Source organism: Myxocyprinus asiaticus, chromosome 38 (genome assembly GCF_019703515.2).
Source record: "Myxocyprinus asiaticus isolate MX2 ecotype Aquarium Trade chromosome 38, UBuf_Myxa_2, whole genome shotgun sequence".
NCBI lineage: Eukaryota > Metazoa > Chordata > Actinopteri > Cypriniformes > Catostomidae > Myxocyprinus > Myxocyprinus asiaticus.
The window spans coordinates 18,323,753-18,351,682 of NC_059381.1; the positions used below are offsets into that span (position 1 = coordinate 18,323,753).

General features: G+C 37.8%; 1 protein-coding gene and 2 pseudogenes across 5 annotated transcripts; 2 read left to right on the top strand and 1 right to left on the bottom strand.

The window, feature by feature from the left end:
- The first annotated feature begins 1,300 nt into the window (after positions 1-1,300).
- Positions 1,301-8,189, top strand: LOC127428998 (cilia- and flagella-associated protein 300-like; annotated as a pseudogene).
- Positions 8,190-9,558: 1,369 nt separating this feature from the next.
- Positions 9,559-16,090, top strand: LOC127428652 (baculoviral IAP repeat-containing protein 2-like). 5 transcript variants are annotated; one of them, XM_051677146.1, is made up of 9 exons: positions 9,559-9,710; positions 11,785-13,939; positions 14,058-14,157; positions 14,249-14,327; positions 14,408-14,456; positions 14,654-14,896; positions 14,980-15,234; positions 15,536-15,577; positions 15,720-16,090. In XM_051677146.1, the coding sequence occupies exons 2-9, from the start codon at positions 12,937-12,939 to the stop codon at positions 15,911-15,913; spliced, it is 1,965 nt and encodes a 654-aa protein (XP_051533106.1). In that variant the 5' UTR covers positions 9,559-9,710; positions 11,785-12,936; the 3' UTR covers positions 15,914-16,090. The 5 variants fall into 5 exon arrangements, with proteins under 5 accessions (XP_051533106.1, XP_051533108.1, XP_051533104.1 ...); XM_051677148.1 differs by having other exon boundaries at positions 9,572-9,710; positions 12,956-13,939; XM_051677144.1 differs by lacking the exon at positions 9,559-9,710 and adding an exon at positions 10,814-10,901 and having other exon boundaries at positions 12,956-13,939.
- A 135-nt stretch (positions 16,091-16,225) lies between these two features.
- LOC127428572 (DNA polymerase theta-like) lies at positions 16,226-27,064 on the bottom strand (annotated as a pseudogene).
- Between the last annotated feature and the right edge of the window lie 866 nt (positions 27,065-27,930).

Genomic DNA, 27,930 nt, shown 5'->3' on the forward strand with positions numbered 1-27,930 from the left:
CAGCAGTGAACATTTTTTGTATTAATATTTAAAGAAAAAAAAAATTGTCCACCAAATCAAATAATTTGATTTGTTTAACCAGCATGTTGTTTGCCATTTTGTTTTCGTGTAAAAAAACTAAAACATAAAAAGGAGAAGACCCCTTTAGACCCTCATATGTGTGATGATTTTATATATAATATATATAAAAGATATTTTAAATTTTTTATGAAGAAGCACATTTAGTGCAGGTCATATGGAGTAACTCTAAGAAAACGTCTTCATGTTCTTGACTCAAAAAAAGACAATAAAAATCACTTGAATTGATATTTGTAAAATAAAAAAAAATACCTTGAAAATATGTTTGAATAAGTTTTTTGGAATGAATGATTAAAGGAATGTTTCGGGTTCAATACAAGTTAAGCTCAGTCAACAGCATTTGTGGTATAATATTGATTACTATAAAAAATAATATCGACTCGTTCCTCCTTTTCTTTAAAAAAGCAAAAATTTAGGTTACAGTGAGACTTACAATGGAAGTGAATGGGGCCGGTTTTTGGAGGGTTTAAAGACAGAAATTTGAAGCTTATAATTTTATAAAAGCACTTACTATTATTCTTAGGTTGAAACTCGTGTAATATTTGAACTTTAAAGTTGTTTAAATTGTAATTTTACAGTCATTTAAGGGTTTTAGGGTTGCTGACATTACATCGTCATGGTAACAAAGTTGTAAAATTGGCTATAACTTTACACAGAAAAAGTTAGTAAGCAATTTTATCACTAAAATCATGTTAACACGCATATTGTTTATGTCTTGTGGCTATACTTTTGAAACTGTGAGTATTTTAACATTTACGGATTGGCCCCCATTCACTTTTTCATACATAACACCATTGTAAGTGCCTCACTGTAAACCCAGTTTTTTTTTTTTTGTTTTTTTTTTTAAAGAAAAGGAGGGACGAGACGAAATTAATTTTTTCTATTCAAAATATTCCGTTAAGTTCTCTCTCACTCTCATCTATTCAAGGTGCAAGGAAAGTACTTTTAATGGTTACACCACATGGCATATTTATAAAGTCATCAGATACACTTTTTTGTAGAAAATGCTAAAAATTGATGCTGAAAACTATTTTATTTATAAAAAAAAATAAAAATAAAAATAAAAAAAAAAAGATTTCTTATGAACCTATAGGCTATTCTGTGTGTCTGCAAGAAAAAAATTGCATTTTCTAAAACAAAAAATCTATCAATTATCCATTCTAAAAGAGTTTTATTTTTATTTTTTTATATTTCATGTCAATTGTGTTTGCCATTTAAGTCCATGCTGGGTCGAATTACCACCCAGGCCTTCAACTTTTACCAGTCTTTCCAGCCTTATTTGGGGAACGACTTTGCCTTGGTAAATTTTTGCACATTACTTTCAACGTTTTATTCCACCGCTCACTGAAATACTTGATTCTGATTGTTCAATCACAGCATTCTGCGGTCAAATATCTTTATATTGACTAGGCTACTATTTGACCATTGTTCCTGGCAAACAGGCTCCTACACTTACTCTACTAGTTTCATGTGTCTTGTAGCACTCTGCAGCCTTCTCACAAATTAATATAATATAAATAATAAAATATACATTTATCTACACTGTTAAAAATTTTCCCATAAAAAAACAGTAAAGAACTGGCAGCAGGGTTGCCAGCAAGTAACTGTAAAAGTAACAGTATCTTGCTGTAGCTGAAATTTACAGTTTGCTACTGTTTTTGCAAATACAGCATAAAGCTGTTATTTTACTACCTTTACAGTAAAATACTGACAAAAGGATTAGCAGTTAATTACTGTTTATTTGCACTTTTTCACAAGAGGTATATTTGCAGGATTTTACTGTAAACTACAGTAAAAATACACTGCATGCTACTGTATAAGCTATTGAGTAATGGACTGCTAGCAAAAAGGACTACAATGTGTTTACTTTTTTTCTAAACTTTGTGATTTAATAAATTATTCCTTAGTCTTGCAATAAAAAATACCATGTTATAATAGTGTATAAATGTAGCCTTTCAAATAGTGACACACTTTTAAGACAAATAATACAGCTTCAAAGTGTCTTTTCAAAACACCTCTCTTTATTTGCAAAACCCCATTCTTGCAAAACATTTGTACAAAATTATAAGGCAATTGGTAAAACAAAGCCCAAAGCTGATCTGGGTAAATAAACTTACATTTCAGCCATATAAATAAAAAATACATATTATAACAAATAATAACAAATCTCTGTCTGTCCAAACACTGAACTCTGGACACAAACACTCAGTAAATAACTGAGAAAGTGGCTGAATGAATGACTAAAACAGTGTGTGTGAGTGTCTGAGAAAGTGTTTGTGTGAGTTTGTGTGGTGTGAGTGTCTGAGAAAGTGTTTGTGTGAGTTTGTGTGTGTGTGTGTGTGTGTGTGTGTGAGAGAGAGAGTGTGTGTTGAGTGTGTGTGTGTGAGAGTGTTTGTGTGAGTTTGTGTGTGTGTGTGTGTGAGACTGTTTGTATGTGTGAGAGAGTGTTTGTGTGAGTTTGTGTGTATTGAGTGTGTGTGTGTGTGAGAGAGAGAGAGTGTTTGTGTGAGTTTGTGTGTACTGAGTGTGTGTGTGTGAGATAGTGTTTGTGTGTGTGTGTGTGTGAGAGAGAGTGCTTGTGTGAGTTTGTGTGTGTTGAGTGTGTGTGAGAGAGTGTTTGTGTGAGTTTGTGTGTGAGAGTGTTTGTGTGAGTTTGTGTGTGTATGTGTGTGTGTGTGTGAGAGAGAGAGAGAGTGTTTGTGTGTGTTGAGTGTGTGTGTGTGTGAGATAGTGTTTGTGTGAATTTGTGTGTATTGAGTGTGTGTGTGTGTGAGAGAGTGTTTGTGTGAGTTTGTGTGTACTGAGTGTGTGTGTGTGAGAGAGTGTTTGTGTGTGTGAGAGTGCTTGTGTGAGTTCGTGTGTGTTGAGTGTGTGTGAGAGAGTGTTTGTGTGAGTTTGTGTGTGTTGAGTGTGTGTGTGTGTGTTAGAGTGTTTGTGTGAGTTTGTGTGTGTGAGAGAGTGTTTGTGTGAGTTTGTGTGTATTGAGTGTGTGTGTGTGAGAGAGAGTGTTTGTGTGAGTTTGCGTGTACTGAGTGTGTGTGTGAGAGAGAGTGTTTGTGTGTGTTTGTGTGAGTTTGTGTGTATTGAGTGTGTGTGTGTGTGTGTGTGTGTGTGAGAGAGAGAGTGTTTGTGTGAGTTTGTGTGTACTGAGTGTGTGTGTGTGAGATAGTGTTTGTGTGTGTGTGTGTGTGTGTGTGAGAGAGAGAGAGTGCTTGTGTGAGTTTGTGTGTGTTGAGTGTGTGTGAGAGAGTGTTTGTATGAGTTTGTGTGTGTGTGTGTATGTGTGTGTGTGTGTGTGAGAGAGAGAGAGTGTGTGTGTGTGTGAGATAGTGTTTGTGTGAATTTGTGTGTACTGAGTGTGTGTGTGTGAGAGAGTGTTTGTGTGTGTGAGAGTGCTTGTGTGAGTTTGTGTGTGTTGAGTGTGTGTGAGAGAGTGTTTGTGTGAGTTTGTGTGTGTTGAGTGTGTGTGTGTGAGACTGTGTGTGTGTTAGAGTGTTTGTGTGAGTTCGTGTGTGTTGAGTGTGTGTGTGTGAGAAAGAGTGTTTGTGTGAGTTAGTGTGTATTGAGTGTGTGTGTGTGAGAGAGAGTGTTTGTGTGAGTTTGCGTGTATTGAGTGTTTGTGTGAGAGAGAGTGTTTGTGTGTGTGTGTGTGAGAGAGTGTTTGTGTGAGTTTGTGTGTGTTGAGTGTTTGTGTGAGTTTGTGTGTGTGTGTGTGAGAGAGAGTGTTTGTGTGAGTTTGGGTGTACTGAGTGTGTGTGTGTGAGAGAGTGTTTGTGAGTGTGTGTGTGTGTGTGTGTGTGTGTGTGTGTGTGAGAGTGCTTGTGTGAGTTTGTGTGTTGAGTGTGTGTGAGAGAGTGTTTGTGTGTGTTGAGTGAGAGTGTTTGTGTGTGTGTGTGAGAGAGAGGGAGTGTTTGTGTGAGTTTGTGTGTGTTGAGTGTGTGTGTGTGAGATAGTGTTTGTGTGAGTTTGTGTGTATTGAGTGTGTGTGTGTGTGTGTGTGAGAGGGTTTGTGTGAGTTTGTGTGTACTGTGTGTGTATGAGAGAGAGTGTTTGTGTGTACTGAGTATGTGTGTGTGAGAGAGTGTTTGTGAGTGTGTGTGTGTGTGTGTGTGTGTGTGTGTGTGTGAGAGAGAGAGTGCTTGTGTGAGTTTGTGTGTGTTGAGTGTGTGTGAGAGAGTGTTTGTGTGAGTTTGTGTGTGTTGAGTGTGTGTGAGAGAGTGTTTGTGTGAGTTTGTGTGTGTTGAGTGAGTGTGAGAGTGTTTGTGTGTGTTGTGTGTGTGTGTGTGTGTGTGAGAGAGAGAGGGAGTGTTTGTGTGAGTTTGTGTGTTGAGTGTGTGTGTGTGTGAGATAGTGTTTGTGTGAGTTTGTGTGTATTGAGTGTGTGTGTGAGAGAGAGTGTTTGTGTGTGTGTGTATGTGTGTGTGTGTGTGAGAGAGAGAGTGTTTGTGTGAGTTTGTGTGTGAGATAGTGTTTGTGTGTGTGTGTGTGTGTGTGAGAGAGAGAGTTTGTGTGAGTTTGTGTGTACTGAGTGTGTGTGTGTGTGAGATAGTGTTTGTGTGTGTGTGTGTGTGTGTGTGTGTGTGTGAGAGAGAGAGAGAGAGTGCTTGTGTGAGTTTGTGTGTGTTGAGTGTGTGTGAGAGTGTTTGTGTGAGTTTGTGTGTGTTGAGTGTGTGTGAGAGAGTGTTTGTGTGAGTTTGTGTGTGTTGAGTGAGTGTGAGAGTGTTTGTGTGTGTTGTGTTTGTGTGTGTGTGTGTGTGTGAGAGAGAGAGAGGGAGTGTTTGTGTGAGTTTGTGTGTGTTGAGTGTGTGTGTGTGTGTGTGTGAGATAGTGTTTGTGTGAGTTTGTGTGTATTGAGTGTGTGTGTGAGAGAGAGTGTTTGTGTGTGTGTGTGTGTGTGAGAGAGAGTGTTTGTGTGAGTTTGTGTGTACTGAGTGTGTGTGTGTGAGAGAGTGTTTGTGTGTGTGTGTGTGTGTGTGTGAGAGAGAGTGCTTGTGTGAGTTTGTATGTGTTGAGTGTGTGTGAGAGTGTTTGTGTGAGTTTGTGTGTGTTGAGTGTGTGTGTGTGAGATAGTGTTAGTATGTGAGTGTTTGAGTGAGTTGAGTGAGTGTGTGTGTGTGAATGACTGGGTTCATTGACTTATATAAAGTCCCACTCAAAGTCCATTAGTTTCTTTAGTAGACTGGAGACACGAGGGTTGACTGATGTCATCTTTTTCTGGGCGGCTTTCCCCGTACGCTTTGACAGGACTTTGCCTCGTCCAGCCTTGGTATTCTCTCAGGATTTATCCTGATGAAACGCCTAAAAAACAAATGTGTGTATTCATAATTAGTGTCAGGAGAGCTTTCTTAAAGGAATAGATCACCCAAATATAAAAATTCAATCATCATTTACTCACCTTAATGCCATGCCAGATGTGTATGATTTTCTATCATCATCAGAACACAAACGAAGATGCCTGTCATTTCAGCGCGCTACAGAGACAACAATGGAACACTATTTAAATTAAATTTGCAACGTTGTTTGAAGGCTGCACTTCGCAGAATAAAAAGAAGTTACATTTTTATGAATCTCACCCTGTAATATAAGATCCGTTTCAGAAATCCAGCTGCACTCGGTGTCACAGTTACAGTTGGTTTCCCACTGAAACAAGTGTTTAAAAAGTTAGATACAATTCCAGTATCACCAATGTTTTCAGATTAAAAGAGAAGGAATATCATGCATCCCTGCATAAAACTTAACATTATCAGCCGTATAGCTGCGTTTCCCAAAAACGTTGTATACTTCTTGTAAGTAGATTGTAGAAAGTACTGTAACCAATGGTTTCTACAACCTATTTAAGCTTACAATGCTTTTGCGATTTGCAGCCCAGATCTGAACATTAAAGTTGTTAACGTTATCTGACCACACTGACCGCTTGAGTGAGGTGTTTCTGCACTGTTTTGTGTGTCAGCTCAGACTCCAATCTCAAATCTGACATGCAAATTAACAAATTAACCCAAATCCAGTGCATTATTCAATCTGACAACAAATCACTTAAAGAAAACAATTTTAGTAAAAGAAACAAAGATCTTGGGCTTAAAGACAGAAATATAACGTTACAAACAGCTTACTTAGTTGATATTAGGATCTGATGGCAGGTAGGCTACCAAAATCATTATCACAGCACAATATGAGTTGAACATAAATTTAATGTTTTATGGCTATGCTAAAAAAGCAAAGCAAAAGGGTACTCACCTATTAATTCAGAAGATGAAGATGGGTGAAGAAATCACCCCTTAAACACGTGTGGGCTCACTGTAGTCTTGTGTTCCCAAAATGCAATGCAAAAAATACTGTAAAGTACTGTTTTCTTTCCTTTGAGCAATCAATACTGTAAAATACCGTAATATTACGTCCAAGTCATTTAACCAACCAAAATGAACAGTAATGTAATGCATTTAAAAATAACAGGATTATACTGTTGATATTTTGAAGTAAATTAACAGCAATTTTTAAGAGTGTATTAATAATTTTAACATATTAATATTAACTTAAATTAATATATTCTGTCCATTGATCTACTTATTTAGTAATTAGTTTTGTACTAAGTGGGATAATATTCTGTTAGCTAGTCATTTTTGCTAAATAAAGCCCTTCAGCATGAAACTGATCACCCTGTCTGGGTTTATTTTGTGCAGTAATGACAGGCTGATTGTACATTATTTCTTACATATTCCACTGCAACATTACAAAGTAATTGTCAACAGTTATGTCTCCCAGAAATTCTTTCAAGATCCCTGTGTGAAGAAAAATTTGAAGGTACTTGATACCTCTGGATCATTAACACTGCTGGGTATGTTTAATGTATAATGTATTCATGATGATACTTTAAGTTTAAATTGAATTGAAAGTTCAAGTTGTGAATTGGTTTTCATTCACAATGGTTTGTTATTTTCTCAACTCCTTTCATATAGGCAAATAACAGCTTTTTACCCATTTACAGGTAGAGACATCACACATGTCAAAATTGAAGTTGTTCCCTGTTCAAAAGTGTCAGTGGATATATTTGATCCAATTTACTCCATTGGAATTTTGCATCCCTATGGTCACATTGTCAAATGTTACAATGAAGTACACCATGACTTTGATGAGTTAAGAATGGTATGGATCTTTTTATCATTGATCATTACTACTGATGCTCTCAAACATAGCTGGAATGTTTAAAAATATATTAGATTTCTATTATTTTCTGTTGTTTGTCATTTTTGACAAATTTTGCTTGAAGAAGACTGACAATTATCACATAATCAGTCCAAGTAATCGTCAGGAGTTTTTGTTCAGACTGTTTAGGCACATGGTCTTAGGAGGTGAGCTTTGCCAATATGAGGACATCATTGATCCTTACATTGAGACTGCAAAAATGATATACAAAGATTTAGTCAGGTGAGAATTTAACTGAAAGGCATATTCAGAAAGCTGTTGTTTCTGAAAACATTGTTTATTTTTGCAATTTCGTTCGATGGCGCTAGTGTCGTAGCAGTTACTGTACATACTTCAGCTTGAAGGAGGACAAAGAGTGAAATGGAGTACACATAACTGCCATATTTTCAAATGTGGAAAACATTTCACATGCATGATGCCTGAACAAATGCACAGTGGTCATATGACAAACATCTGTTTCATGTGTCTTTCACAGTGTTCAGAAAGATCCAGACACAAAAGAGATCAGTGTGGTATCCACAGTCTTGAAAGTTAATGCTTATGTATGTACCTTACACATTTCTTGTGCATCCTTATCCTTAATCAACTTTGTTGTTAATGATGATGCAATGTAAATGTAAATAACGGAAAAAACAATTCTATCCAAACTTTACAGAGCTACATAAAGCTTTTTTTCACTGTCACTGTTGGCAGTGATAAAATATGACTTCATAGAAAAAAATGGCAAAATGATTAAAAGAATGAAAGCGTGAAAATGAATCATAATTAACATGTTACTTTTGTTTATTAGAATCAAGGGGGATTATGTTACACATCTGCAACAGAAAATGAGCAGACATTTGCTTACCTCTGATGCATTAAAATGGCACGTATATGTCCTTTACCATACATTTGGTATAGGGGACTTTTAAGGAAATTAAGTGTTCTAGCTCTACATAAGAAGGGGGTGGGAGCTGGGACAACTGGGAACATTGTCCTGGGCCCTGTGATGAGGGTGCCCACTAAGGTCTTCTACTTCCTAATCATGTAGCCTACTAATTGGGCCGGCGATTGAGGGGGCCCACCCATAAAATACCATAACCCTGAATTTTATACATTTGTCAAGTACTTTGAGACATTTTTTTAATACAGTATAGAGGTTGATCCTGTAGGATTTGTGTTTGATTGCAGTTTCATGTTTGAAATATGGGAACATTGAAATATGTTTGATTGTTATTATTAAAGGGATAGTTCAAACAAAAATGTAAATTATCTCATCATTTACTCACCCTCATGTCATCCCAGATGTGTATGACTTTCTTTCTCCTGCTGAACACAAATTAAGATTTTTAGAAGAATATTTCAGGTCCTAAAAGCAGCATAAAAGTAATCCATAAGACTCTAGTGGCTAAATCCATATCTTCAAAAGCAATATGATAAGTGTGGGTGAGAAACATATCAATATTTAAGTCATTTTTTACTATAAATCTCCACTTTCACATTCACATCTAAAAGTAACATGTGGCGCCTGTTTAGTTTCACTTTCACATCTGAAAGTAAAAGTGAATGTGGAGATTTATAGTAAAAAGGACTTAAATATTGGTCTGTTTCTCACCCAAAAACTGATTATATCGCTTCAGAAGATATAGATTTAACCACTGGAGTCTTATGGATTACTTTTATGCTGCTTTTATGTGCTTCTTGGACCTTCAAAATTCTGGCCAACATTCACTTGCATTGTGAGGACCAGCAGAACTAAAATATTCTTTTAAAATCTTAATTTGTGTTCTGCAGAAGAAAGAAAATCATACACATCTAGGATGGCATGAGGGTGAGTACATGATGAGATAATTTACATTTTTGGTTGAACTATCCCTTTAATAATAACAATCAAACATATTTCAGTGTTCCCATATTTCAAACGTGAAACTGCAATCAAACACAAAAGAGACTCCATTGTTATGTGGTGTATAATAAGAAAATCCTATCTTTTCTTTGCCTCTTTGTATTTGTCTCTTTGTGGCTTCAAAAGTGTAACCAAGTCTACAAGGGTGGGGAAATACTGTTTTAAAAAAAGAAGAAGAAAATAACATATTATTATATAACATAGAACATATATATATATATATATATATATATATATATATATATATATATATATATATATATATATATACCCGGACAAACACCGTGGTACGATCAGCTATGGTAATAATGACCCCAAAACTTTTTACTTTTATTTTAAAAATGAGTAACAGCATTTCGTTATGTACATTTTGTAATCTATTAAATTGACGTGCGTCACAGCGGAAAGTCCCAAGCACTTCTCGTTTATATGACAAGTAGCCTACAGTCATAAACCAGTCTACGCGAAATTCTCATTACACGTACATTCAGACTGCACTGAGATCAAGCCTTTGGTATTACCATTCGTCTGCCACATTTCTTCTTAGGTAAGTGAAGAGAACTGACAACATTGCAACAACAAACTTTCAAACCAGGAAGCTTAACACTGGCAAAATATTGAAGTAGACCATAAGTATCAGTGAAATGCCATAAAATAATGTCCACGCAATTTTGGGTTGATTGCTATTGTTTTTACAGTGTTATGACTAATCATAAGAATAGATCATATGATTTTATGGAATTGTTGTGGTTCTAGGATCCCGTGTCTTGCCGATCTCGAATTCAGGCACTGGCAAGGGTGTTCATCCAGTGAACACTGGGACACTTATGACTCAATCACACGCGACACGATAACGAGTTTGCGCATTCAAGCTATACAGTATCGCTGTATAAATTACACTATGGTTCACTGTGGGATTTTTAGGGAGCGAACGTTTCGGTACACTGGAACGATTTTCCGATTGAGACAAGCCTAGAAATGGCCGACTCACTGATCAGTGACCTGACTACTGAACTAGGGAGCTGATTGAGACGCATCCTTTGGTTAGGGTTCGTGATGGGCGCTTTAGAAACACTGTTCATGAAGCTTCGAAACCTTTACGAATAATTTCGAACCAGTGCTTCGGAGCGCGCATCAAACTGGCCATGTCACGTGATTTCTGCAACCGAGGTTTCTGTACGTCATACTGTTTAGAAACAGTACATAATACATAATATTATGTACATAATATTTAAAAAGAAAATTAGGAAAATAATCACTGTCTGTAAAACTTTTTAATTTCATAACAATACACATACAAAACAAACAAATTCACATAACAGCAGGGGTTACAAAGACAAAAAAAATAAATGAAATTACTATTTAAAATTAGTAATACCATTTTTTTAATTAAATCAGAGACTTAGATTAAATTCAGTTCTTTAGCAAATGAAATAATACATTTAGATTTTTTATTATTAAAACATTTAAGAGACTCCTTAAAAAGTAATCAGTTATAAAAACCTTAAAATTTTAAGGTATCAAATTTGTATAACTCATTTTGCTTTTATTTATATGAAACGTACTTAAAGTCATAAGGTTCACAATACAATGTACAACAATCTGTAAAGCTATTTGAATTAGCGAACGTTGCTGACGTCACTTCCGCTCTCTTCAAGCTATGTAATGCGTACTGAAGAAAGTGAAGAAAGGACATTTTGTGCTGTAGAGTTAAATCTTTTTATTAAAGGTTGTAATGGTGAGTTGTCTTCTCAGCCATACATTTGCTAACTCTGAACCTTTGTTGACCTTTGTATCGTGTAGTAGTTCTTGTTCTTTGTCTTTCTGTTATCACGCAAAGACTTAATTAAACGGGCCGTTAAATGGCAGCGTTATGATGGGGGGAACAACTGCTGTTGTCTGCTGCTATCGTGGCAGGGAATATTACTTGGTATTTTACCACTGATATATCATGGGAAGTTGCCCATGTATGGGGTCAAAAATATGTGGTATACTTGTAGGTGGAATTAGTATCGTAACGCAAGTTATTTGCTTTGGTTTTCATTTGAATTCGTTACTCACCACAAAGACGAGAGGAAAAGGCGATACAGGATCTCATATCGAGCGTCTGATTCACCAGTGGAAAAGAGCACAAAAGTACTGACGTGGAGGTGTAAAGTTAAATATGAAATCACTTTATGACTCTCATTAAAACACCTGTTTTGTCCGACAGGGTTTTTATTTTATTTATTTTTTTAAATACAGTTGTAGTCACGCCTAGCTGACTTGTGATCTAATACATTTATGCCTACGTTTCGTGGCCGTCACAAGACAGAAGTTATATTTTTGAAATTTCAACCCGGTTCAGAAAAGTACAAGTGCAGTAGTAACAAAAAAAAAAAAAAAAAAAAACGTAGGTGTTTTTTAAAGTTATTCGAGTTACATATTTAAGGAGGGTGAAACCTCAAAGTTCCTAATTTCCCAGCTGTCATATGTTGATTGGTAGGAGAAAGAAGTGACGTAAGCAGGAAACACTACAGATGATATTAGGTTCCCTTTTTATGTTGTGAGAATTAAGATAAAGACAAAATGTAACCCTGTAAAAAAATTATGACTAATATTACATCTCATCTTATTTACAGGTTGCTGTATCATAAAGGAAGGAAGTACACTCCTGTCACATCAATTATATTTTTATTATCTGAAAGTTTATATCGGTTTCTTTATACAATCATGTATTCAATGATGGACGACTAGACTCCAGTTATGGGATGTCCAGCATAGAGAGAGGCTTGAATGAAAACACCCTGTGATCACATTCAAATTGTTAATCTTGAATTTGTTTTACTGTTAAGAATTATTTACTACTTAAAAGTGTGTTTTTATCAGTATACATGGATGAGCTAAAACATTATGACCACTCACATGTGAAACTAATAGCGTTGATCATCTCCTAACAAGTCCACATGTCAAGGTCTGGGTAGATTAGATGGTAAGTGAGCAATAAGTTATTGTTGTCAATGTGTCGAATGCATGAGAAATGGGCAAGAGTAAAGACTTGAGCGACTTTGACAAGGGCCAAATTGTTATGGCCAGACGACTGGGTCAGAGCATCTCTGAAACGGCAAGGCTTGTGGGGTGCTCCCGGTCAGCAGTGGTGAGTACCTACCGACGGTGGTCAGAGGAGGGACAAACCACAAACCGGCGGCAGGGTGTTGGGCGCCCAAGGCTCATCGATGCACGAGGGCAACTAAGGCTATCCCATCTGGTCCGAACCGACAGAAGTCCTACTGTGGCACAAGTCACAGAAAATTTTAATGATGGTAACGGGAGGAATGTGTCACAACACACAGTGCATCGCACCCTGCTGCGTATGGGGCTGCGTAGACGCAGACCGGTCAGAGTGCCAACAGGACCAACAGCATGTTAGGCGGGTGGTCATAATGTTTTGGCTCATCAGTGTAGTCTTTTTATTTCTTTGTAATCCTGGGTGAGATCGGGGAGCAACCATGGAGGGATGTTCATCTCATAAGTAAATTCATCAAGTTAACAGCTGTTTGTTTGGTGTAACGTGATGCATCAGATTGTTGGTTATAAGTTCAGTTTCATTGAGTTTCGGTTCAGGGCAAGTGAAGAAATCCACCTTTGCCCTCTGTGGTGTAATCCAGTCAGTACATTGTAAGGACATGATTTCTAATGAGGGTCTCTGAATTTTTTAGATAGGGGTCAGATGCTCTTGTTTGTGTAACCTAGAATAAGTTGTATGTAAAATCCCTTGCTTAATATCACTGTTCATGCTTTGCACTCACACAGGGTGTTACAATCAAGCCTTTCTCTCTGCTGGACAGCCCATTTTCCTCTATCTATTTCTCATGGAAATTCTACAAAACAGTGCTTTCCTGAGGGGGTTGTGTCGTAATAGCTCCCCTGCAGATTTACAGTATGATAACTCCTCTGAACTCTTTCGGATATCTACATATGCTAAGTTCCCCACCACTGCAGCCGTGACCGAGAGGAGCCTGGCCCGTGCAGGGTTTTATTACACTGGAGTCGGTGATCGTGTTCAGTGTTTCCGCTGCAATGTGACTGCCGAGAATTGGCAGTCTATCGACTGCCCCGCCGAAAAACACAAACAGCTCTCTCCTAACTGCAGCTTCATCCAGAGTTTACCTGCCACCGCAAACCTTCTGTCATCCTCCCACTCTGCCTTTTCCCCGCTTCGCAATGTGGCAGTCTTGCAGCTTTCTGCTCCTGCTACTGCAGGAGCATCAATTACTGCTGCCTCTTCATCAGGCCAGACTGAGGAGCAGGTGGGTTACTTAAACATGGGATTCAGCAGTCTGGCCCCTTCCAGTCCTATTGCATCCCGTGGAGTGGAGGATATGTCTCACCAACGACCGGCAGCATGTCACAATCCTGGTATGCGGCGGGAACAAGAACGACTTGATACCTTTCAGAATTGGACGCTGTCTACAGTAACTCCAGCTGAGCTTGCAAAAGCTGGTTTCTACTACCTTGGCCAGGGTGATAGGGTGGCTTGCTTCAGTTGCGGAGGCCAGCTTAGCAACTGGGAAACAGGAGACAGGGCAGTAACAGAGCACCAGAGGCATTACCCGAACTGCCGTTTTGTGCGAGGGGATCGTTCAGATAATGTACCTATATCTGGTGGTGGCCTTTCCAATGTATCCAACTCAGCAATGCAACAGTGTGATGAAAGGTTACTCACATTTGTCAATTGGCCCTCAAGAATACCTGTTCGACCAGACCAGTTGGCTAAAGCTGGCTTTTACTATGTTGGTAAGAGCCTGGCGGTCACATTATTGAAAAAGTCATGCATTTTTAAAAGGTCTTTGGTCTTTTATGTTTAGATGCGCATGCTTACAATTTTTTCCCCCATCTGTTTGTTTACTATTAGGTCGCAATGATGACGTGAAGTGCTTTTGTTGTGATGGTGGACTAAGGTGCTGGGAGTCAGGGGATGATCCTTGGGTGGAACATGCTAAGTGGTTTCCAAGGTAAATAACTGTTAAAAGGGCTATTGCCGTCATTTTTTTAGTCCAATGATGGCACAAAGTGTATATCATTTATTGTATGCTCTTATTTTAGATGCGAGTACCTTTTGCAAGAGAAGGGCCAAGAGTTTGTCCTTCAGATTCAAGCACGATTTCCAAGACTATTTGAGCAGGTATGTAAAAAAAAATGTTGCCATTTGTTAACATGTAATGCAATCTTAAATGTACCGCAACTAAAAAAAAATTCTTACAGCTCTTGACTAATGGAGACGGCAACTCAAGAGAATTTGTTGATCCACCTGGTAAGTTGTTTCTAGTGAGTTCAACAAGTAATATTTGTGAAACCTCTTCTAAAACCTCTTCTAAAATATTGTAATTGTTATTTAAATTGCAGAGTATTTTTTAGAGTATGTTAAGTGAGCTTTTAGATACAGATATTGTTTTAAAAGAACTTATTGTTCACCTTAACTGATGTTAAATATTTTTAACCCATGTTTAGTTGTGCACTTGGGTCCTGGTGAGGACCGTTCAGAAGATGCAGTGATGATGAACAATCCTGTGGTGAAGTCAGCCTTAGAAATGGGATTTGAGCGTGGCTTGGTGAAGCAAACTGTCCAGAGCAAAATTCTCACAAGTGGAGAGAATTACAAAACTGTTCAAGAGCTGGTGTCTGATTTACTAAGTGCAGAGGATGAGAAGAGAGAGGAGGAGAGGGAGCTCCTTGCTGAAGAAATGGCCTCAGGTATTTTTAAAGAATTAGATTGTGTCCTGTGACTCAAGAGTTTGACTATCAAATCTAAATTGTCTACTTTGTTTTTTGTACAGATGGTTTTACTTTCCTTAAGAAACATCATGCTGCCTTGGCACAACGTCTAAAAAGTGTTCAGAGCTTAATGGACCATCTTCTCGAGGAGAATGTAATTTCACAGAAAGAGTATGACACCATACGTAACTGCACTTCAGTCAAGCAGCAGACTGCACAGCTCATTGATTTAGTCCTGTCAAAAGGAAATGCAGCAGCAGAGGTTTTCCGCAACTGGATCAAGAAGAATGATGTTTACCTGTTGAGAGAACTTATGGGTATGTAACTATGTAAATGAGACATGATCCTCACATACAGTGTCTGAATTTTCAGTGTTCCATGTTGTTAGTCTGTGTCAGTGTGTAATCTCTGTATCCGATATTTGCCTCATGGCCAGTGGATAGGAACATTTAAATGGGAATCCCTTAAGCAAAACAAGGTGATGCTTATTAAAACTTTTTATAAAGAGCCTACATTGAACAGGGAAAATTCCACAACAAACATAACTCACTACATAATATTGACAACCATTTTTTTTTTTGTTGTTTTTGTTTTTTTTTGTTCTCACTGCAATTTCAGCCCAGGCAAATGAAGCTGCATCACCGAGTCAAGATCTTTCAGGTATATTCAAACATGAGAAAAGGTTTTCTTTTGATTTTGCCCCGTTTTTATCTCTAGCCATCAGACTAAGGGAATCGGATAGATCCCACTCTGAAAGATAGAATTGGTATAAAGTGACTTACAATGGAAATTATGTTCACAGATTTGCCTATGGAAGAACAGTTGAGAAGACTCCAAGAGGAGCGCACCTGCAAAGTGTGCATGGACAAGGAGGTCAACATTGTGTTCATTCCCTGTGGGCACTTAGTGGTGTGTAAAGAATGTGCGCCTTCACTTCGCAAATGTCCAATCTGTAGAGGATTGGTGAAAGGCACTGTGCGTACTTTCCTATCATAAAATGAATAGCTATCCTCTAGAAGTAACATAAAACAAACAGTAATTGGGTAATTCTAATTTTATCCTAAAGTTAAAGGAAATTCACAGCTATTAAATGTGGAGGACATCTTTAATAGACCAAAGGAACATTCTTTCTGGAGTTCAATAAAGCATTCTTTAATAAAGAATAAAACATCAGATCGTTTTAATTCATTAACATTGTGTTTTGAATACAAATGTGGATATGCTAAGAGAAATACTAAAAATTGCATTTCAGATTTTGCACTGTGGTTCTTCATATTTTTAAAAGCATCTGTTACATTTTATTTCAGGCTAAAAAATAATTTACTGCATATATACAAAACACATCTGCACCTTTAGTGTTTTAATAATACATTCATGTAAACCATGATTACAATCATTGGTTTAGTTATGTAAACAGAGAGTAATAAAAAAAAGGAAATGTTAAGGACATTTTTTTTATATGTCCAAGTCTTGAAGGTTACCCCAGCTCGGACCCACTTTGACTTTTACTCTAAGCTTCACATATAATTTAATCACATATAACACACTCCATCTCTTGCTTAACAATTTGTGCAACCTGTAAGATAATTTTTTTTTTTTATAATGCTATGAATTGGGGTTTTTGTTAGATATTCTGTAGTAGACTAAATATTCAAAAAATCCTCCTAATTATCTGGATGACATCTTCCTCTGCAATCTCATAGATGAGTTCATCATGCAGCTGAAGTATTAAAAAAAAGCCCCCTCGAGGAGATCTGAGCTGATTCCTGTGCCGACCACCGTAAATTTATATTAAATCAAAATTAATTCACATAATCTGAAACTGAAAAGGCTATGAGATAAATTCCTAATCTGACTGGCAGGTGCTGATTTAATGTGGGCTCCCCAGTAGAAGCTTCCAGTCGGCACTGGATGTTGATTGTTGCTAATTTTACAATGTCAGCAGCAGAGCCCTGCACTGCTGTGTTCACTGTCTGTCACTCTGCCTGAAAAGAAAGAGTCCCGATTACAAACACCTTTCTTTTCTTTTGCACATATTCAACAGAAGCAATATTCTGAAAATTTCCACGAATACTGTGCTTACATGAGACTTTATATAGAGAGAGAGAGAGAGAGAGAGTGTGTGTGAGTCCTTTATTCCAGGCAAGAAACGCTTCCTGCCAAGTAGTGTCTTCACAGTTTCACGAAGAAAGGTCTGTATGCCTTGAAGTAAAATAAGCAAATTACACTTAATATCATTACAGCATATTCTGAACACAGCTATCCAATTTTATTTTACCTGTGTATCTAGACTTAAAAGTCTCAATGTATCAGGCAGCATCGTTTTCTTCAATGCCCATTTGCTCTCCAAGTGAGTTTGCTCCCATACCATAGATTATTCCATAGCAAATCTGTTAACATATGATTTCAGAGACAACCAATGCATTCTCAATTTGAGAGTAGTACCACCAATCTCCCCTCAAGCAAATGTTTGGCTCAGTTATGAAATGGTAAGCATATGAAAGACTCCAATTCATGAAGAAAATCATTCAGAATCATTCCTGTCCGACTCTAAAAACGTATTGAACTTACTGGTATTCTCAAAAGTCTTGACAGATATAATATTTAGCTGTGATGGTGAAGTACTGCTCAACCCATTTCATACTGATAACTTATAAATTAAAATGTGCTTAACCTATTTGGCCTGCTGCCTCAGATTATCATCAACTGAAGCTGGGTCCACCATTTTCCACTCAGCTGCTATGCTTTTAAACACATCTGCACCACTTTTGAGCACATAGATACAGAGCTCTAACTCCGAGTAGCCTGCAGCCAGAATCAGCCCTCCTAATGAATTATATAAAATCAAAATTGTTAATGTGGCATAAATATTAAGCAAACTGACATCCTTAAGATGTGATCAATTTTTTTATTATTATTATTTATCTTACTGGCTATGTCAGATAGAGTTTTTATATAATTATTTTAAATTTGTTATTTGTTAAATTAATATGTATATATCGTTTTTTTTCTTTTATTTTTATTGTGTTTATTAATAATAATAATACATTTTATTAATAGGCGCCTTTCACGACACTCCAGGTCACCTTACAATTAAGACCTTATTGTGTCATTCTTATAAAATTTGACTCTTAAGAGTTACGCACAAGTATTCCAATGTACTTGTACTGCTTTGTACCTGTGCAAATGGCAATAAATCTAAATAATAATAAATAAATAATAATAATCTCCTCTATTATGACACAGGCTGCTATTTGTGCAAAGAAACTTTAGCCCTAGACAACAGTTTCATACCTGAATAAGGAACAAAAGCATGCCTCATGCTCACAGAAAATTGCATCCCTTTCTCTGATATTTTTAAAAGAGTTTACAGCTGCCGATGAATCTTTGATTTTTTTTTACACCTGAAATAAAAACAACAGATATACTAAAATGTAAAATAAAAAAGGAGGGGAAAACATTGAAACAATACAAGACTCTACCATGTCTTGCTTGTACCACACTGTGATGGATGACTTTCTTAAATTAAGGTTGGTTTCTGAATTTCAAAATCTTTTGGAACATTCTTAATATTTGGTCCTGTGAAGCTCACCCGCCCTATAAAAGACAAACATTCAAATACACTTGACTGTCCTAAGAAGTATGAAGATGAACATTTCCAAGTATTCTCTTTAAGGTTACACTTCATGCTTCACACCTGTGGCAGTGTGAGATTGGGTGTATTCTGTCCATCTTTAACTGTGAGTTCTGTCTTTGCAAGGGGAAAACCACTTTTGTCAAAGCATTTGTGATCCTTCTCCAATCAAGGTTAACTCCTGGTAACTGATGCAATGGTTTGAGCTTTTCCAAAACATCCTGATTTAGAAAGTGTATACCACAGATTTAAATTACTGAAAAATGTAACAAATCTGACAATCTGTTGGACTGTGGAATGTACCTTGGTTGTGCTGAACTGTTTTGAAAGTTTTACATGGGCTCCTGCCCTCCTAGTGTAGCCCAGAGTCTTATTCTTTGGACCATTTAAATCTCCATTGCGAGGCAGCTTCAACTCAGGAAACAATACTGATAACAGTCACAATAAAGGAGTATAGAGATTTTTCACACAGGAAAAAGGAGAACTGACATCTTGAAGTTCTTGAATTTTAATGTAGGTAAATGTATTTTAATTTAGGGTTTTGACCAAACGTTTGTCCATGATTTTACCAGTCGTTCGGATAACTGGATAAGTTTTTTTTTTTTTAATTGCATTTACAAAGTGCACTTTCTAACTAATGAAATATTTTAGAGCAGAGTATAACTACAAAAATTTAGATCCACTATAGAAATTTCTGTGACTTTTTCACAATCTTTTAAAGTATAACACATTTTTCTTGACTTTTCCAGGTCAGGAAATCCCTATTTTAAGAGAAGGATGAGAGTGACCATGGCAATGTCCTCTAGATTTGTCATTGAGAAGCTGGATCCTGCGAGCTGATAGGCTTGAGATTCAAGAATGCTGAGCTTGGCCTGCATCACATGCTTCTGAGCCTCACATTCTTCAACACTGAAACCAATGCCATTCAGCTTACAACAGAGCCAAGCAGTACTGGGTGGGCATTTCCACTTTCTTGAACACATCTACAAATCAAATAAAGTGGATATCAAATAATTAGTAACATAACTCAACAAGTTGAGTCTAGACACATTTTCAAGAAGCTAAAATGATGCTTGTTACCTAAGAAACCATCCTTTTCAAGAAGACTACTGAGGTGCATCATGACTCTGGAGACAAGAAGAGACACAATGGCAGCTCTGTAATGTCCAGGTTGACTAGCTTCAGCATAGATTCCTAAGCTCTGTACATCCTGAACAGGATTAATTCCCTCCAACACTGGGAGATCCTCAGGAGCAAAGCTGGTTACCATGCTGTGGAGGGTTCGCTCTTTGGAGCTTGAATCTAGAAGACAACATGCAATATATATTTAAGGGGAAATAAGGGTTGAATTAGATACCATAACTTATCAGAATCTTTTTTCCTTTTTTTTTTTTTAATTCAATGGGAACTTAAAAACAAAAAAGCATGCCGTGTCACACAATTATATTCTTTTTAGTTTGATGATTCGGTCCAACCTTTGGGTCTTCAAATATACAGCGCATAGTGAGCCCACATGCCGGAAGAAGTGTCTTGTACAGCTGAATGATGTTATATTTGACCATCACTCTCTCAGCATCTGAGATGCTTTATCCAAGCAGGACTGAATTTGCTTCAGTCTTTCCTCAATGGTCAGATTCTCATCAAGAGGTGGTGGAGCCAAGTTGGCACTTATACCTGTTTGGGAAAGGTGTTCGGAGGAAGTATTATGTTATGTTATAGTAAATTTAAAGGATAAGGCTTTCGAAGGTTTGTCTCCCGCTAAAGTTGTCCTCTGTAAATTTCAATTAAAATTTATAGATGATAACATTTAGAGCTTAGTTTAGGTTTACAAGTGACACATTCAATACCTGTGTCTGACAGCTCCTATTGTAGGGATACAAAATATGCTTCTTTTGCTCCCCAGCATATCGATACACCAATGACAACAAGGTCGTCATAGCCTTTTAAAAGGAAGCCATCTTTTTTTTGTTCCTCAAAGGAGTAGTTGCTTCAAACAGACGATAACATGCATTTATAAACTTTAAGAAATTGCATTTTCTTAAACTTAAGGATATAAGCTTAATTTAGGATGCAGAATAATTTATCCAAAATCTTATGTTTTTAAAATTTTCAACATATAACGTTCTCGGGTCCCATAGTGGCACTGTCTTCTCAGGCTATCTTCTCAGGCAACAGCGAGTGAAAATCTCTCCTTCGTTTTCCACTCCTTTACAAATGTTTGGAAAAGCCTTGAATCATTTGCCACATCAATTATGGTAAATTACTCTAGACTGCAGGAGTTAGAAGCAGGAAGTGATGGACATTGAAAAAGTCTTGCAAAGCCCTCATCAGCCAGAAACATCTCTAACTCTGACACCGAGTTTGTCTTCAAAAAAGGTTGACCATCTTTCTATGTAATGGATTTGGAATTTGTATCCAGTTCAGACCTCTGCTGAGTTTTGTGATTGAGGTGATTGTACAGCTGAGGTGGTCATTTTGACCCTTGGTGTGACTGGCTCAGAAACAGGTGTGGGAGGAATAAGGTCATTATGGGTCATTGGTTTTGCCTGGACTATCTTGAAATCTTCGCTTCTGGAGCTTCTTGGACTTTCCCGCTCAATCCCATGGTTTGCGATTGCTGTTGGGAAAACAGCTTGCTCCTTATGAACAGCAAGGACATTAGGCTCCACTAAAGTTGCATTTGACTGCCCTGGAGCCTTGGCTAGAGTAGAAAACTGATCAGACCATTGATCAAAAATATCCTGCATTCCTGGGCTGATGTGAAATGAAGAAACATTTAATAGAAGTCTTTCAATGTCATTTTTGAATGAGGCTCATTGCTTTGTGATAAGTGCAGTTCAGGCACAATATCATCTGTATACGTGGGTGTCTCTGCTTTGTTTGGGCCCCATCTTGCGCCTTCACAACCCTTGACAACACTGTTTAATTTTTCAAGGAGGTGCTCTCCAATGAGTATCGAGTCTCCCCATTCTGACAAGTTGAAAGATGATTCACCCCACTGCATTTCTTCTTGATCGTCTGTTGGCAGAGATTCTCTCCTCTCCTGATTGAGTTCTGGAGAAGAAGAGCTATTTGAATTAGCATGTACCTCAGCGACCTTCTTCGCCTTCTTCTGGACCTCCGTTGCTGCTTCCTCCATGGCATCCAAGTTGGAGTTGTCGTAGAGACTGTCAAATAGAAAGCTGCTGCTCCTGTTGAGATTATTGTCTGTGGACTCATGGTTTTCTCTTTGGTCAGCTGGTTTATTTGCACATGATTCTTCTTCATTAACTTGATTACTGTAATTTAAAATGTTCTCCAACTGACTGTCAGTGAGTGAAATTTTATATTTGGGTTTGGCTTCAGTTGGCAAAGGGCTGTTATTTTGTTTGGTCAGGCCATTTTGATGAGGTAATAAACTGGGTCTTTGTTTTGCTCTTTTCCTTTAGACCTATTTTTGGTCTGATTCTCATTTTCTGATGGGATAGTTGATTGTTATTTCTTATCTTACTTCCTAAATCAACATGGTTTCCCTCCTTTTCACTTGCCTTGAAAATGTTTAAATTAGCATTACCATTTGAAAAACCCTCCACCTGAAGCAATATTTTCTCAGTTGGAGTATCAAGCTGTAAACTACCACCAAACACCTCCAATTCTTTTGTGTACAAGTCAGGGGATCTAAACTTCTCAGAATTACATACAAACTCATTTGTAACCATGGGTTTTACGTGTGAGCTAAAATCTGCTGGAACATTCTCATTATCATTCATGCTTGTTGTCTCATCTCTGTAGCTGAACTTTCTGAAACTGGTCGAAACTGCTGATTTGTTTCCTTGATTCTCAGTTTCACTTTCAGTCTGAAGTTCATTTGCACTTTGATTTAAATGTTTTGTTTTAGTTATGCACTTTTACCCTTATTTGAGGGGCATACAGTAGTTACATTTGGGGGCTCCCATTCTGTGGTGGTTGGCATAAGTGAAACTCAGTATCGTGGTTCTGCTTAGCAATGAAAGACTACAATTTTTTTATTTTCTCTATTTTTTCTACAGTCTGTTTCAGTTTCCTTAAAATGAGGGCAAAGCTCATTAGCAGTTGTCATTGTTTCACTATGTTTTGCAATTAGAGTTACTGTTTTAGCTCCAATGAATGTGGGTCCTGCTCCAGCGTTATCGTCAACATCCACCCTTCTGCGTTTTGAGAGTGGACTTACAGAATGTTGCTCAATGTCAGAGATAAAGGTACTCTTTAAACTGGAATTTTGTCCCAAGTTCAGGTTATTGTGACAACCCTTGTCTTTTACATTAATGTATTTGAGAACTTTGTGCAATGCACTTGATTGCTGTTCACACTTCTTAGCAGGCTGACACTGGGCAGATGTTACATCAACTACCTGATATATACCAATTTCCGTGACAAAGTCAATGTTTATTGGCTTTTCCACAGTGGTAGTGAACTCTACTGGCCTCAAAGGGGCATTAGAACTAATGTCAAGAGATTTGTCCACTGACATGTTCTGTTCTGCCCTTGTTTCTCTTGATCTTATTTCACCATTTTGCCCCTGTTCATGTTCTGGACTCCTTGACTTGTTCTGTAGAGGATTTACTTTTGATGATTCTTCAAATGAACTGGAATCCATTTGGGGAGAGGGAGTTTGGATTCCATTCCACCCCAAGAGCAGCCAAGTCCTGCTGTAGGAGCAACCTGGCCTCAGCTACAATCTGATAAGCAGCCTCTTTTTCAGTCAAGGCCTTTTTGTCGCCGACTCAGATACAACACATTTTCTTGCGTTCTTGAGCCTCCACCTCGCTCTCATCCACTGCTTGTCTGAAGCTGCAAAGATATGACATAAAATACTCACATTATGAAATAAAATAAAATATACCATTCAAACTGAACAAAGACTATTGCTGTTACCTTTTGAAAGGGATGGCTTTCCTGAGGGCCTTCTCCACCTCTGTAACATCAGCCATGGCAACTTCTGCCACAGTGACAAATCCAGATCTGTAGAGTGTACATGCTCTCTGGGCGTTCAGTAAAAAATTCAAACCAGATCACACAACTCCCTCTGGACTCCAAAACTCAGATGACTCTGGAACTGGGATAGAAGCAGCTTCAGGTTGTGCCATCCAAGGTGATTACAAAAACTGTAACCATACCTGCCAAATATTTAATATTGTGCTTAACTAAATACTGTACATAATATGGTATGTATACCTACATTGTATGCAAAAACACTTTCAGCAGTGGTGCTGTTGTGTACACATCCATGGGGTACTGACATAAGGCCTATGCTTAAAATGTTAAAATTTGATTTCTCAAAAATGGCTTCAGTACAATTTTGCACAAACAAACTAATTAAATATGAACTTTCTACTAGGAGAGGTAGGTAGGTCTACCTTATTGGGTATCGTGCTTCTTTTTTGTGCACACAACTTCACAAACAGCCTTTGTTGGACTACTATACCATGATGTCAATATGAGTATTTGCTTGGATTTGTGTGCTGGTATGTATGTATATGTGATTTGTTCTTTCTAAGTGTAACTTGTCCTATAAACCTGATTCTGAATCTAAAAATGTATTGCCAAGTAGGTAGGGTTTTAGATATAAATCTCTTGAAAAACTCTGACATTGGTTATCTCTTATATTGATATGCCTTTAGTATGAATTGATGCCAATGTACCTGCATATGTTGAGGCAGACTGTTGGAGTGACTGAAGCTGTCCTCGGCTACAACCAAACTTTTTTGCAACAGCTCCAATAGGTTCTTCACTTACCAAGTTGAACAAAACCAATGTTGTGCAGGACAAAAAATTATCCAGTGACATTATACCACCAAATTATAAACACCCTGAATTCAGAAAATACACAGTACCGTATACGTATGACCATCTGTCTGCATTGCTTCTCTGTTTTAGCAATTAACTTTCCACTAACAGAGCGAGCCAGGAAACCTTCTTGGATGCCTACCATCTTAGCCACTTGCTTCATCGCAGAGGATAGCTGCTCTCACAGACAGAAGAACTTGTACCAGTCAACTATCATCCAGTACTCGTACACAGGTGTTATCTTAGAAATGTATGGCATGTAAGGCTTTGTTAAAAATCTATTTTATTTACTCTATATAAAGACACAATCTGTACTTCAGATGATAAAGAGTGGAATACAGAACTGTTTTGTCTACCTGGTAGAGGATATGAAGATCATTTTCTAAAATAAATCCCTTCATTGCTCTCTGGAGATTGGCAAAACTCCCCAAGGCCTCTAGTGGTGATAAAGATGAAGACAGAGTTGCAGAGCCTAGATGTTTGGGGCAGTACCTCTTGACTGTGAGACAAACAAATAACACATTTTAAACATTTACCACACAACAGTGCTGCAAGATTTTTAATGCATTATTTGTTTTCTTACCATCGCCCTCCTTCTGAATATGAATGAACTCACTGTCCATCAGCCACACTATACAGGCCTCAATAACACCCTTGCTTCGAGCTTCTGATTCAGTTCCCTCCTGATGTTGCTGTATAGCTACCACACTGGTTGCCAGCAGAGTGCAGGAAGCCTGTGGTGAGCTGGCAACTCCTTCAACAATAATCTTCAATTAAAACAAGAAGATGGGGGGCCTGGGTTGCTCAGCAAGTAAAGACACTGACTACCACACCTGGAGTCGCAAGTTCGAATCCAGGGCGTGCTGAGGTATAATGTGGTTCTTGCTCTCAGTGGGGCGCATTGTGAGTTGTGCGTAGATGCCGCGGAGAACAGCGTGAAGCCTCCACATGCGCTAGTTCTCCGCAGTAACGTGCTCCACAAGCCATGTGATAAGATGCACGGATTGATGGTCTCAGACGTGGAGGCAACTGAGATTCGTCCTACGCCACCCGGATTGAGGCGAGTCACTATGCCACCACGAGGACTTAGAGCGCATTGGGCATTCCAAATTGGGGAGAAAATCCAAAAAAAAAAAAAAACAACAACAAGAAGATGGGCTTAAAGCAGCAAAATAAACTAAAATATCCTATTGCCTTTATTAGCCCACCCCCCTCTACATACTCATATTATCATAATAATTTAACAAACTATGAAAAAACAGATATCTACCTCCAGGATGGCCCTGAGCATGCTGGTAGTGACACCTTTACCCTTGTTCTTCACCAGGCAGCTGCTGATTGGTTTAAGAGAGCCCTGGATGAGGCTCAACCCCTTCGCTCACTCAGCTTCTTTACAGACCAGCACATTCTTACCTGAATCAACACATAGCTCATTACATCACTTATCACACCATTAATATGTGCTCCACTGGTCACTTAAAATCTCTTACATAACAGTAGCCACAAGCTTGCTGAAATTAACATATTATTTTTACATCCTTTTCCTTAAACAATCAACCCCTGCCTCTGAAACATCTAGCACAAACCCATGGTGTCCACTCCTTTACGCCATGCCCACCATCTTCTTATAAGTCAGTATATCCAACAAATGACCACTGAAAACAGGAGTTCTGATAATCACATGGTGAGCAGGCAGATTTACACAAGAGGACAAGGTGGATGTGGAAACTAGCACTCTAATGTAGCCTTGATGAAAAGCACCTACTACAATATCCCGCTCATGGTGGAAAGCCACCCCCCAAGGAACAGTCTGCTGGAGGACTTGATCTATGCCTGAAGGAGTAAGCTTTAGCTGGGCCAGCACATCCTGGAGACCATCTGGGTTCAGAGAAATACTTTGCACTCTAGTGCCTGACTGCATCTCTGTAAAAAACAAAATAATCATGTTAAAGCACACATTTTTACATCGGGTGTGTAAAATAATTGCACCTTAACATCTTCAACTGCACATATTTCTTAACAAACCTTTGTGATGAAGATTGTAAAACTCCCTACCAATGCTATCTGTCAGTTTCTCACACCAGTTCTTTAAAGGGCAGAACAGCAGTGCAGAAGCTAACAACATGATCATCATCTCCCTAAGGACAGAGGAATATCTTGAATTTGTATTTAAACATATGTTAAAGCTGATGTGTGTAATTTTCTTCAATGTTAATTTTTCTTAGATTAACATGCAGTCAACTAAAAGTAAACCATTTGTAGGTTGATTTTACAATGGTACAGAAATTTCACACTTCATCTTTAAAGAATTTGGTACCTTAACATTAAAAGGCAAAGAAGAGCTTATATCATACAATATAATTTATCATCAGTGGCACAGGACGATAATTAATACTATAAAGCTCAGCATCTAACCAGTGGGCAAGAAGGTCCAAGTTTGGCAGTGTAGCACTCATACCAATAATCTGCACAGCCACAGTAGTCCCTAGGCCAGTGCACCTTCAAACTGGAAACGTTAACTGTCAGCATTAATAGTGGTTAACTTAATAATATATTAAATTATAAGATATAAGATAACTAGAGCATTGTTGTCTTCTTAAACATCACATTATGACCTAAACATACCTTGCTGCATTTTTGTGTGCAATATATTGGATTTTAGTCAGCAAAAGTTCTAACAGATATCCACGACCCGAGTCCCCAGTCATGTGCCGCTCATTGACCACAACAATTCCTGCTATTGGGGTAAGCACTTTTTTTTCTTTTCTTTTTTTACAAGATTTTCTTAACACAGCAACATGAGAGGTAAAGACATGTCAGAATTTTACCAAGTAGGTCCAATTTGTCTTCTTCAGTAAGCCTGTTAATGACTCCATTAGCTTTCTCTATAGTACACACAGCAACATTCAAGGCTGAAAACCCATGAGCTGCAGAAGTGTTACCCATGTACCCCTCCACTCTGACCCCTGCTTCCTGAAACACATTCTGGGTGAAAATACCCAGTATGTACTGTATTTTAGGAAAACCTCAAACAAGTTCCCCTAAAACTCTAAAGTGTACTCTCAGCATTAAGTATATGGAAAGGTGTTTTAACTTCAGACATGGGTGGTTTAAAATACTTATTTAAAAATTTGCATTCATATTGGCTCCTAACAAGGACAAGCAGATGAGAAGATAAAACAATAAATGATCAGTGGACTAGATAACATAGCTGACAGTGATGTATGCACTCAAGAAATGTGAACCAACTTGTAAATAAAACTCGTGCCACAGACACAAAAGGAAGAATGAACACGGCCATATGTCTTGTTTCCAGGACTATCTTCAAGATTAATAACTCAGAAATCAAAGTTTTCCCTGCACTGGTTGGAGCTGAAGAGAGAAAGACAGACTTGTTTTTTTATATTCTCTCAGGGAAAAATTGGGAAATTACAGATATTCTAAGAAAGTACCATAAAAACCACAAAAACTAATTTACTTACCTTGTAAAATCAGATTTATTTTCTATTTCACATTTAAAAACACCCAACAGAATATTATTTGTCAGATCGATATAACATATTATTTTCTCCAC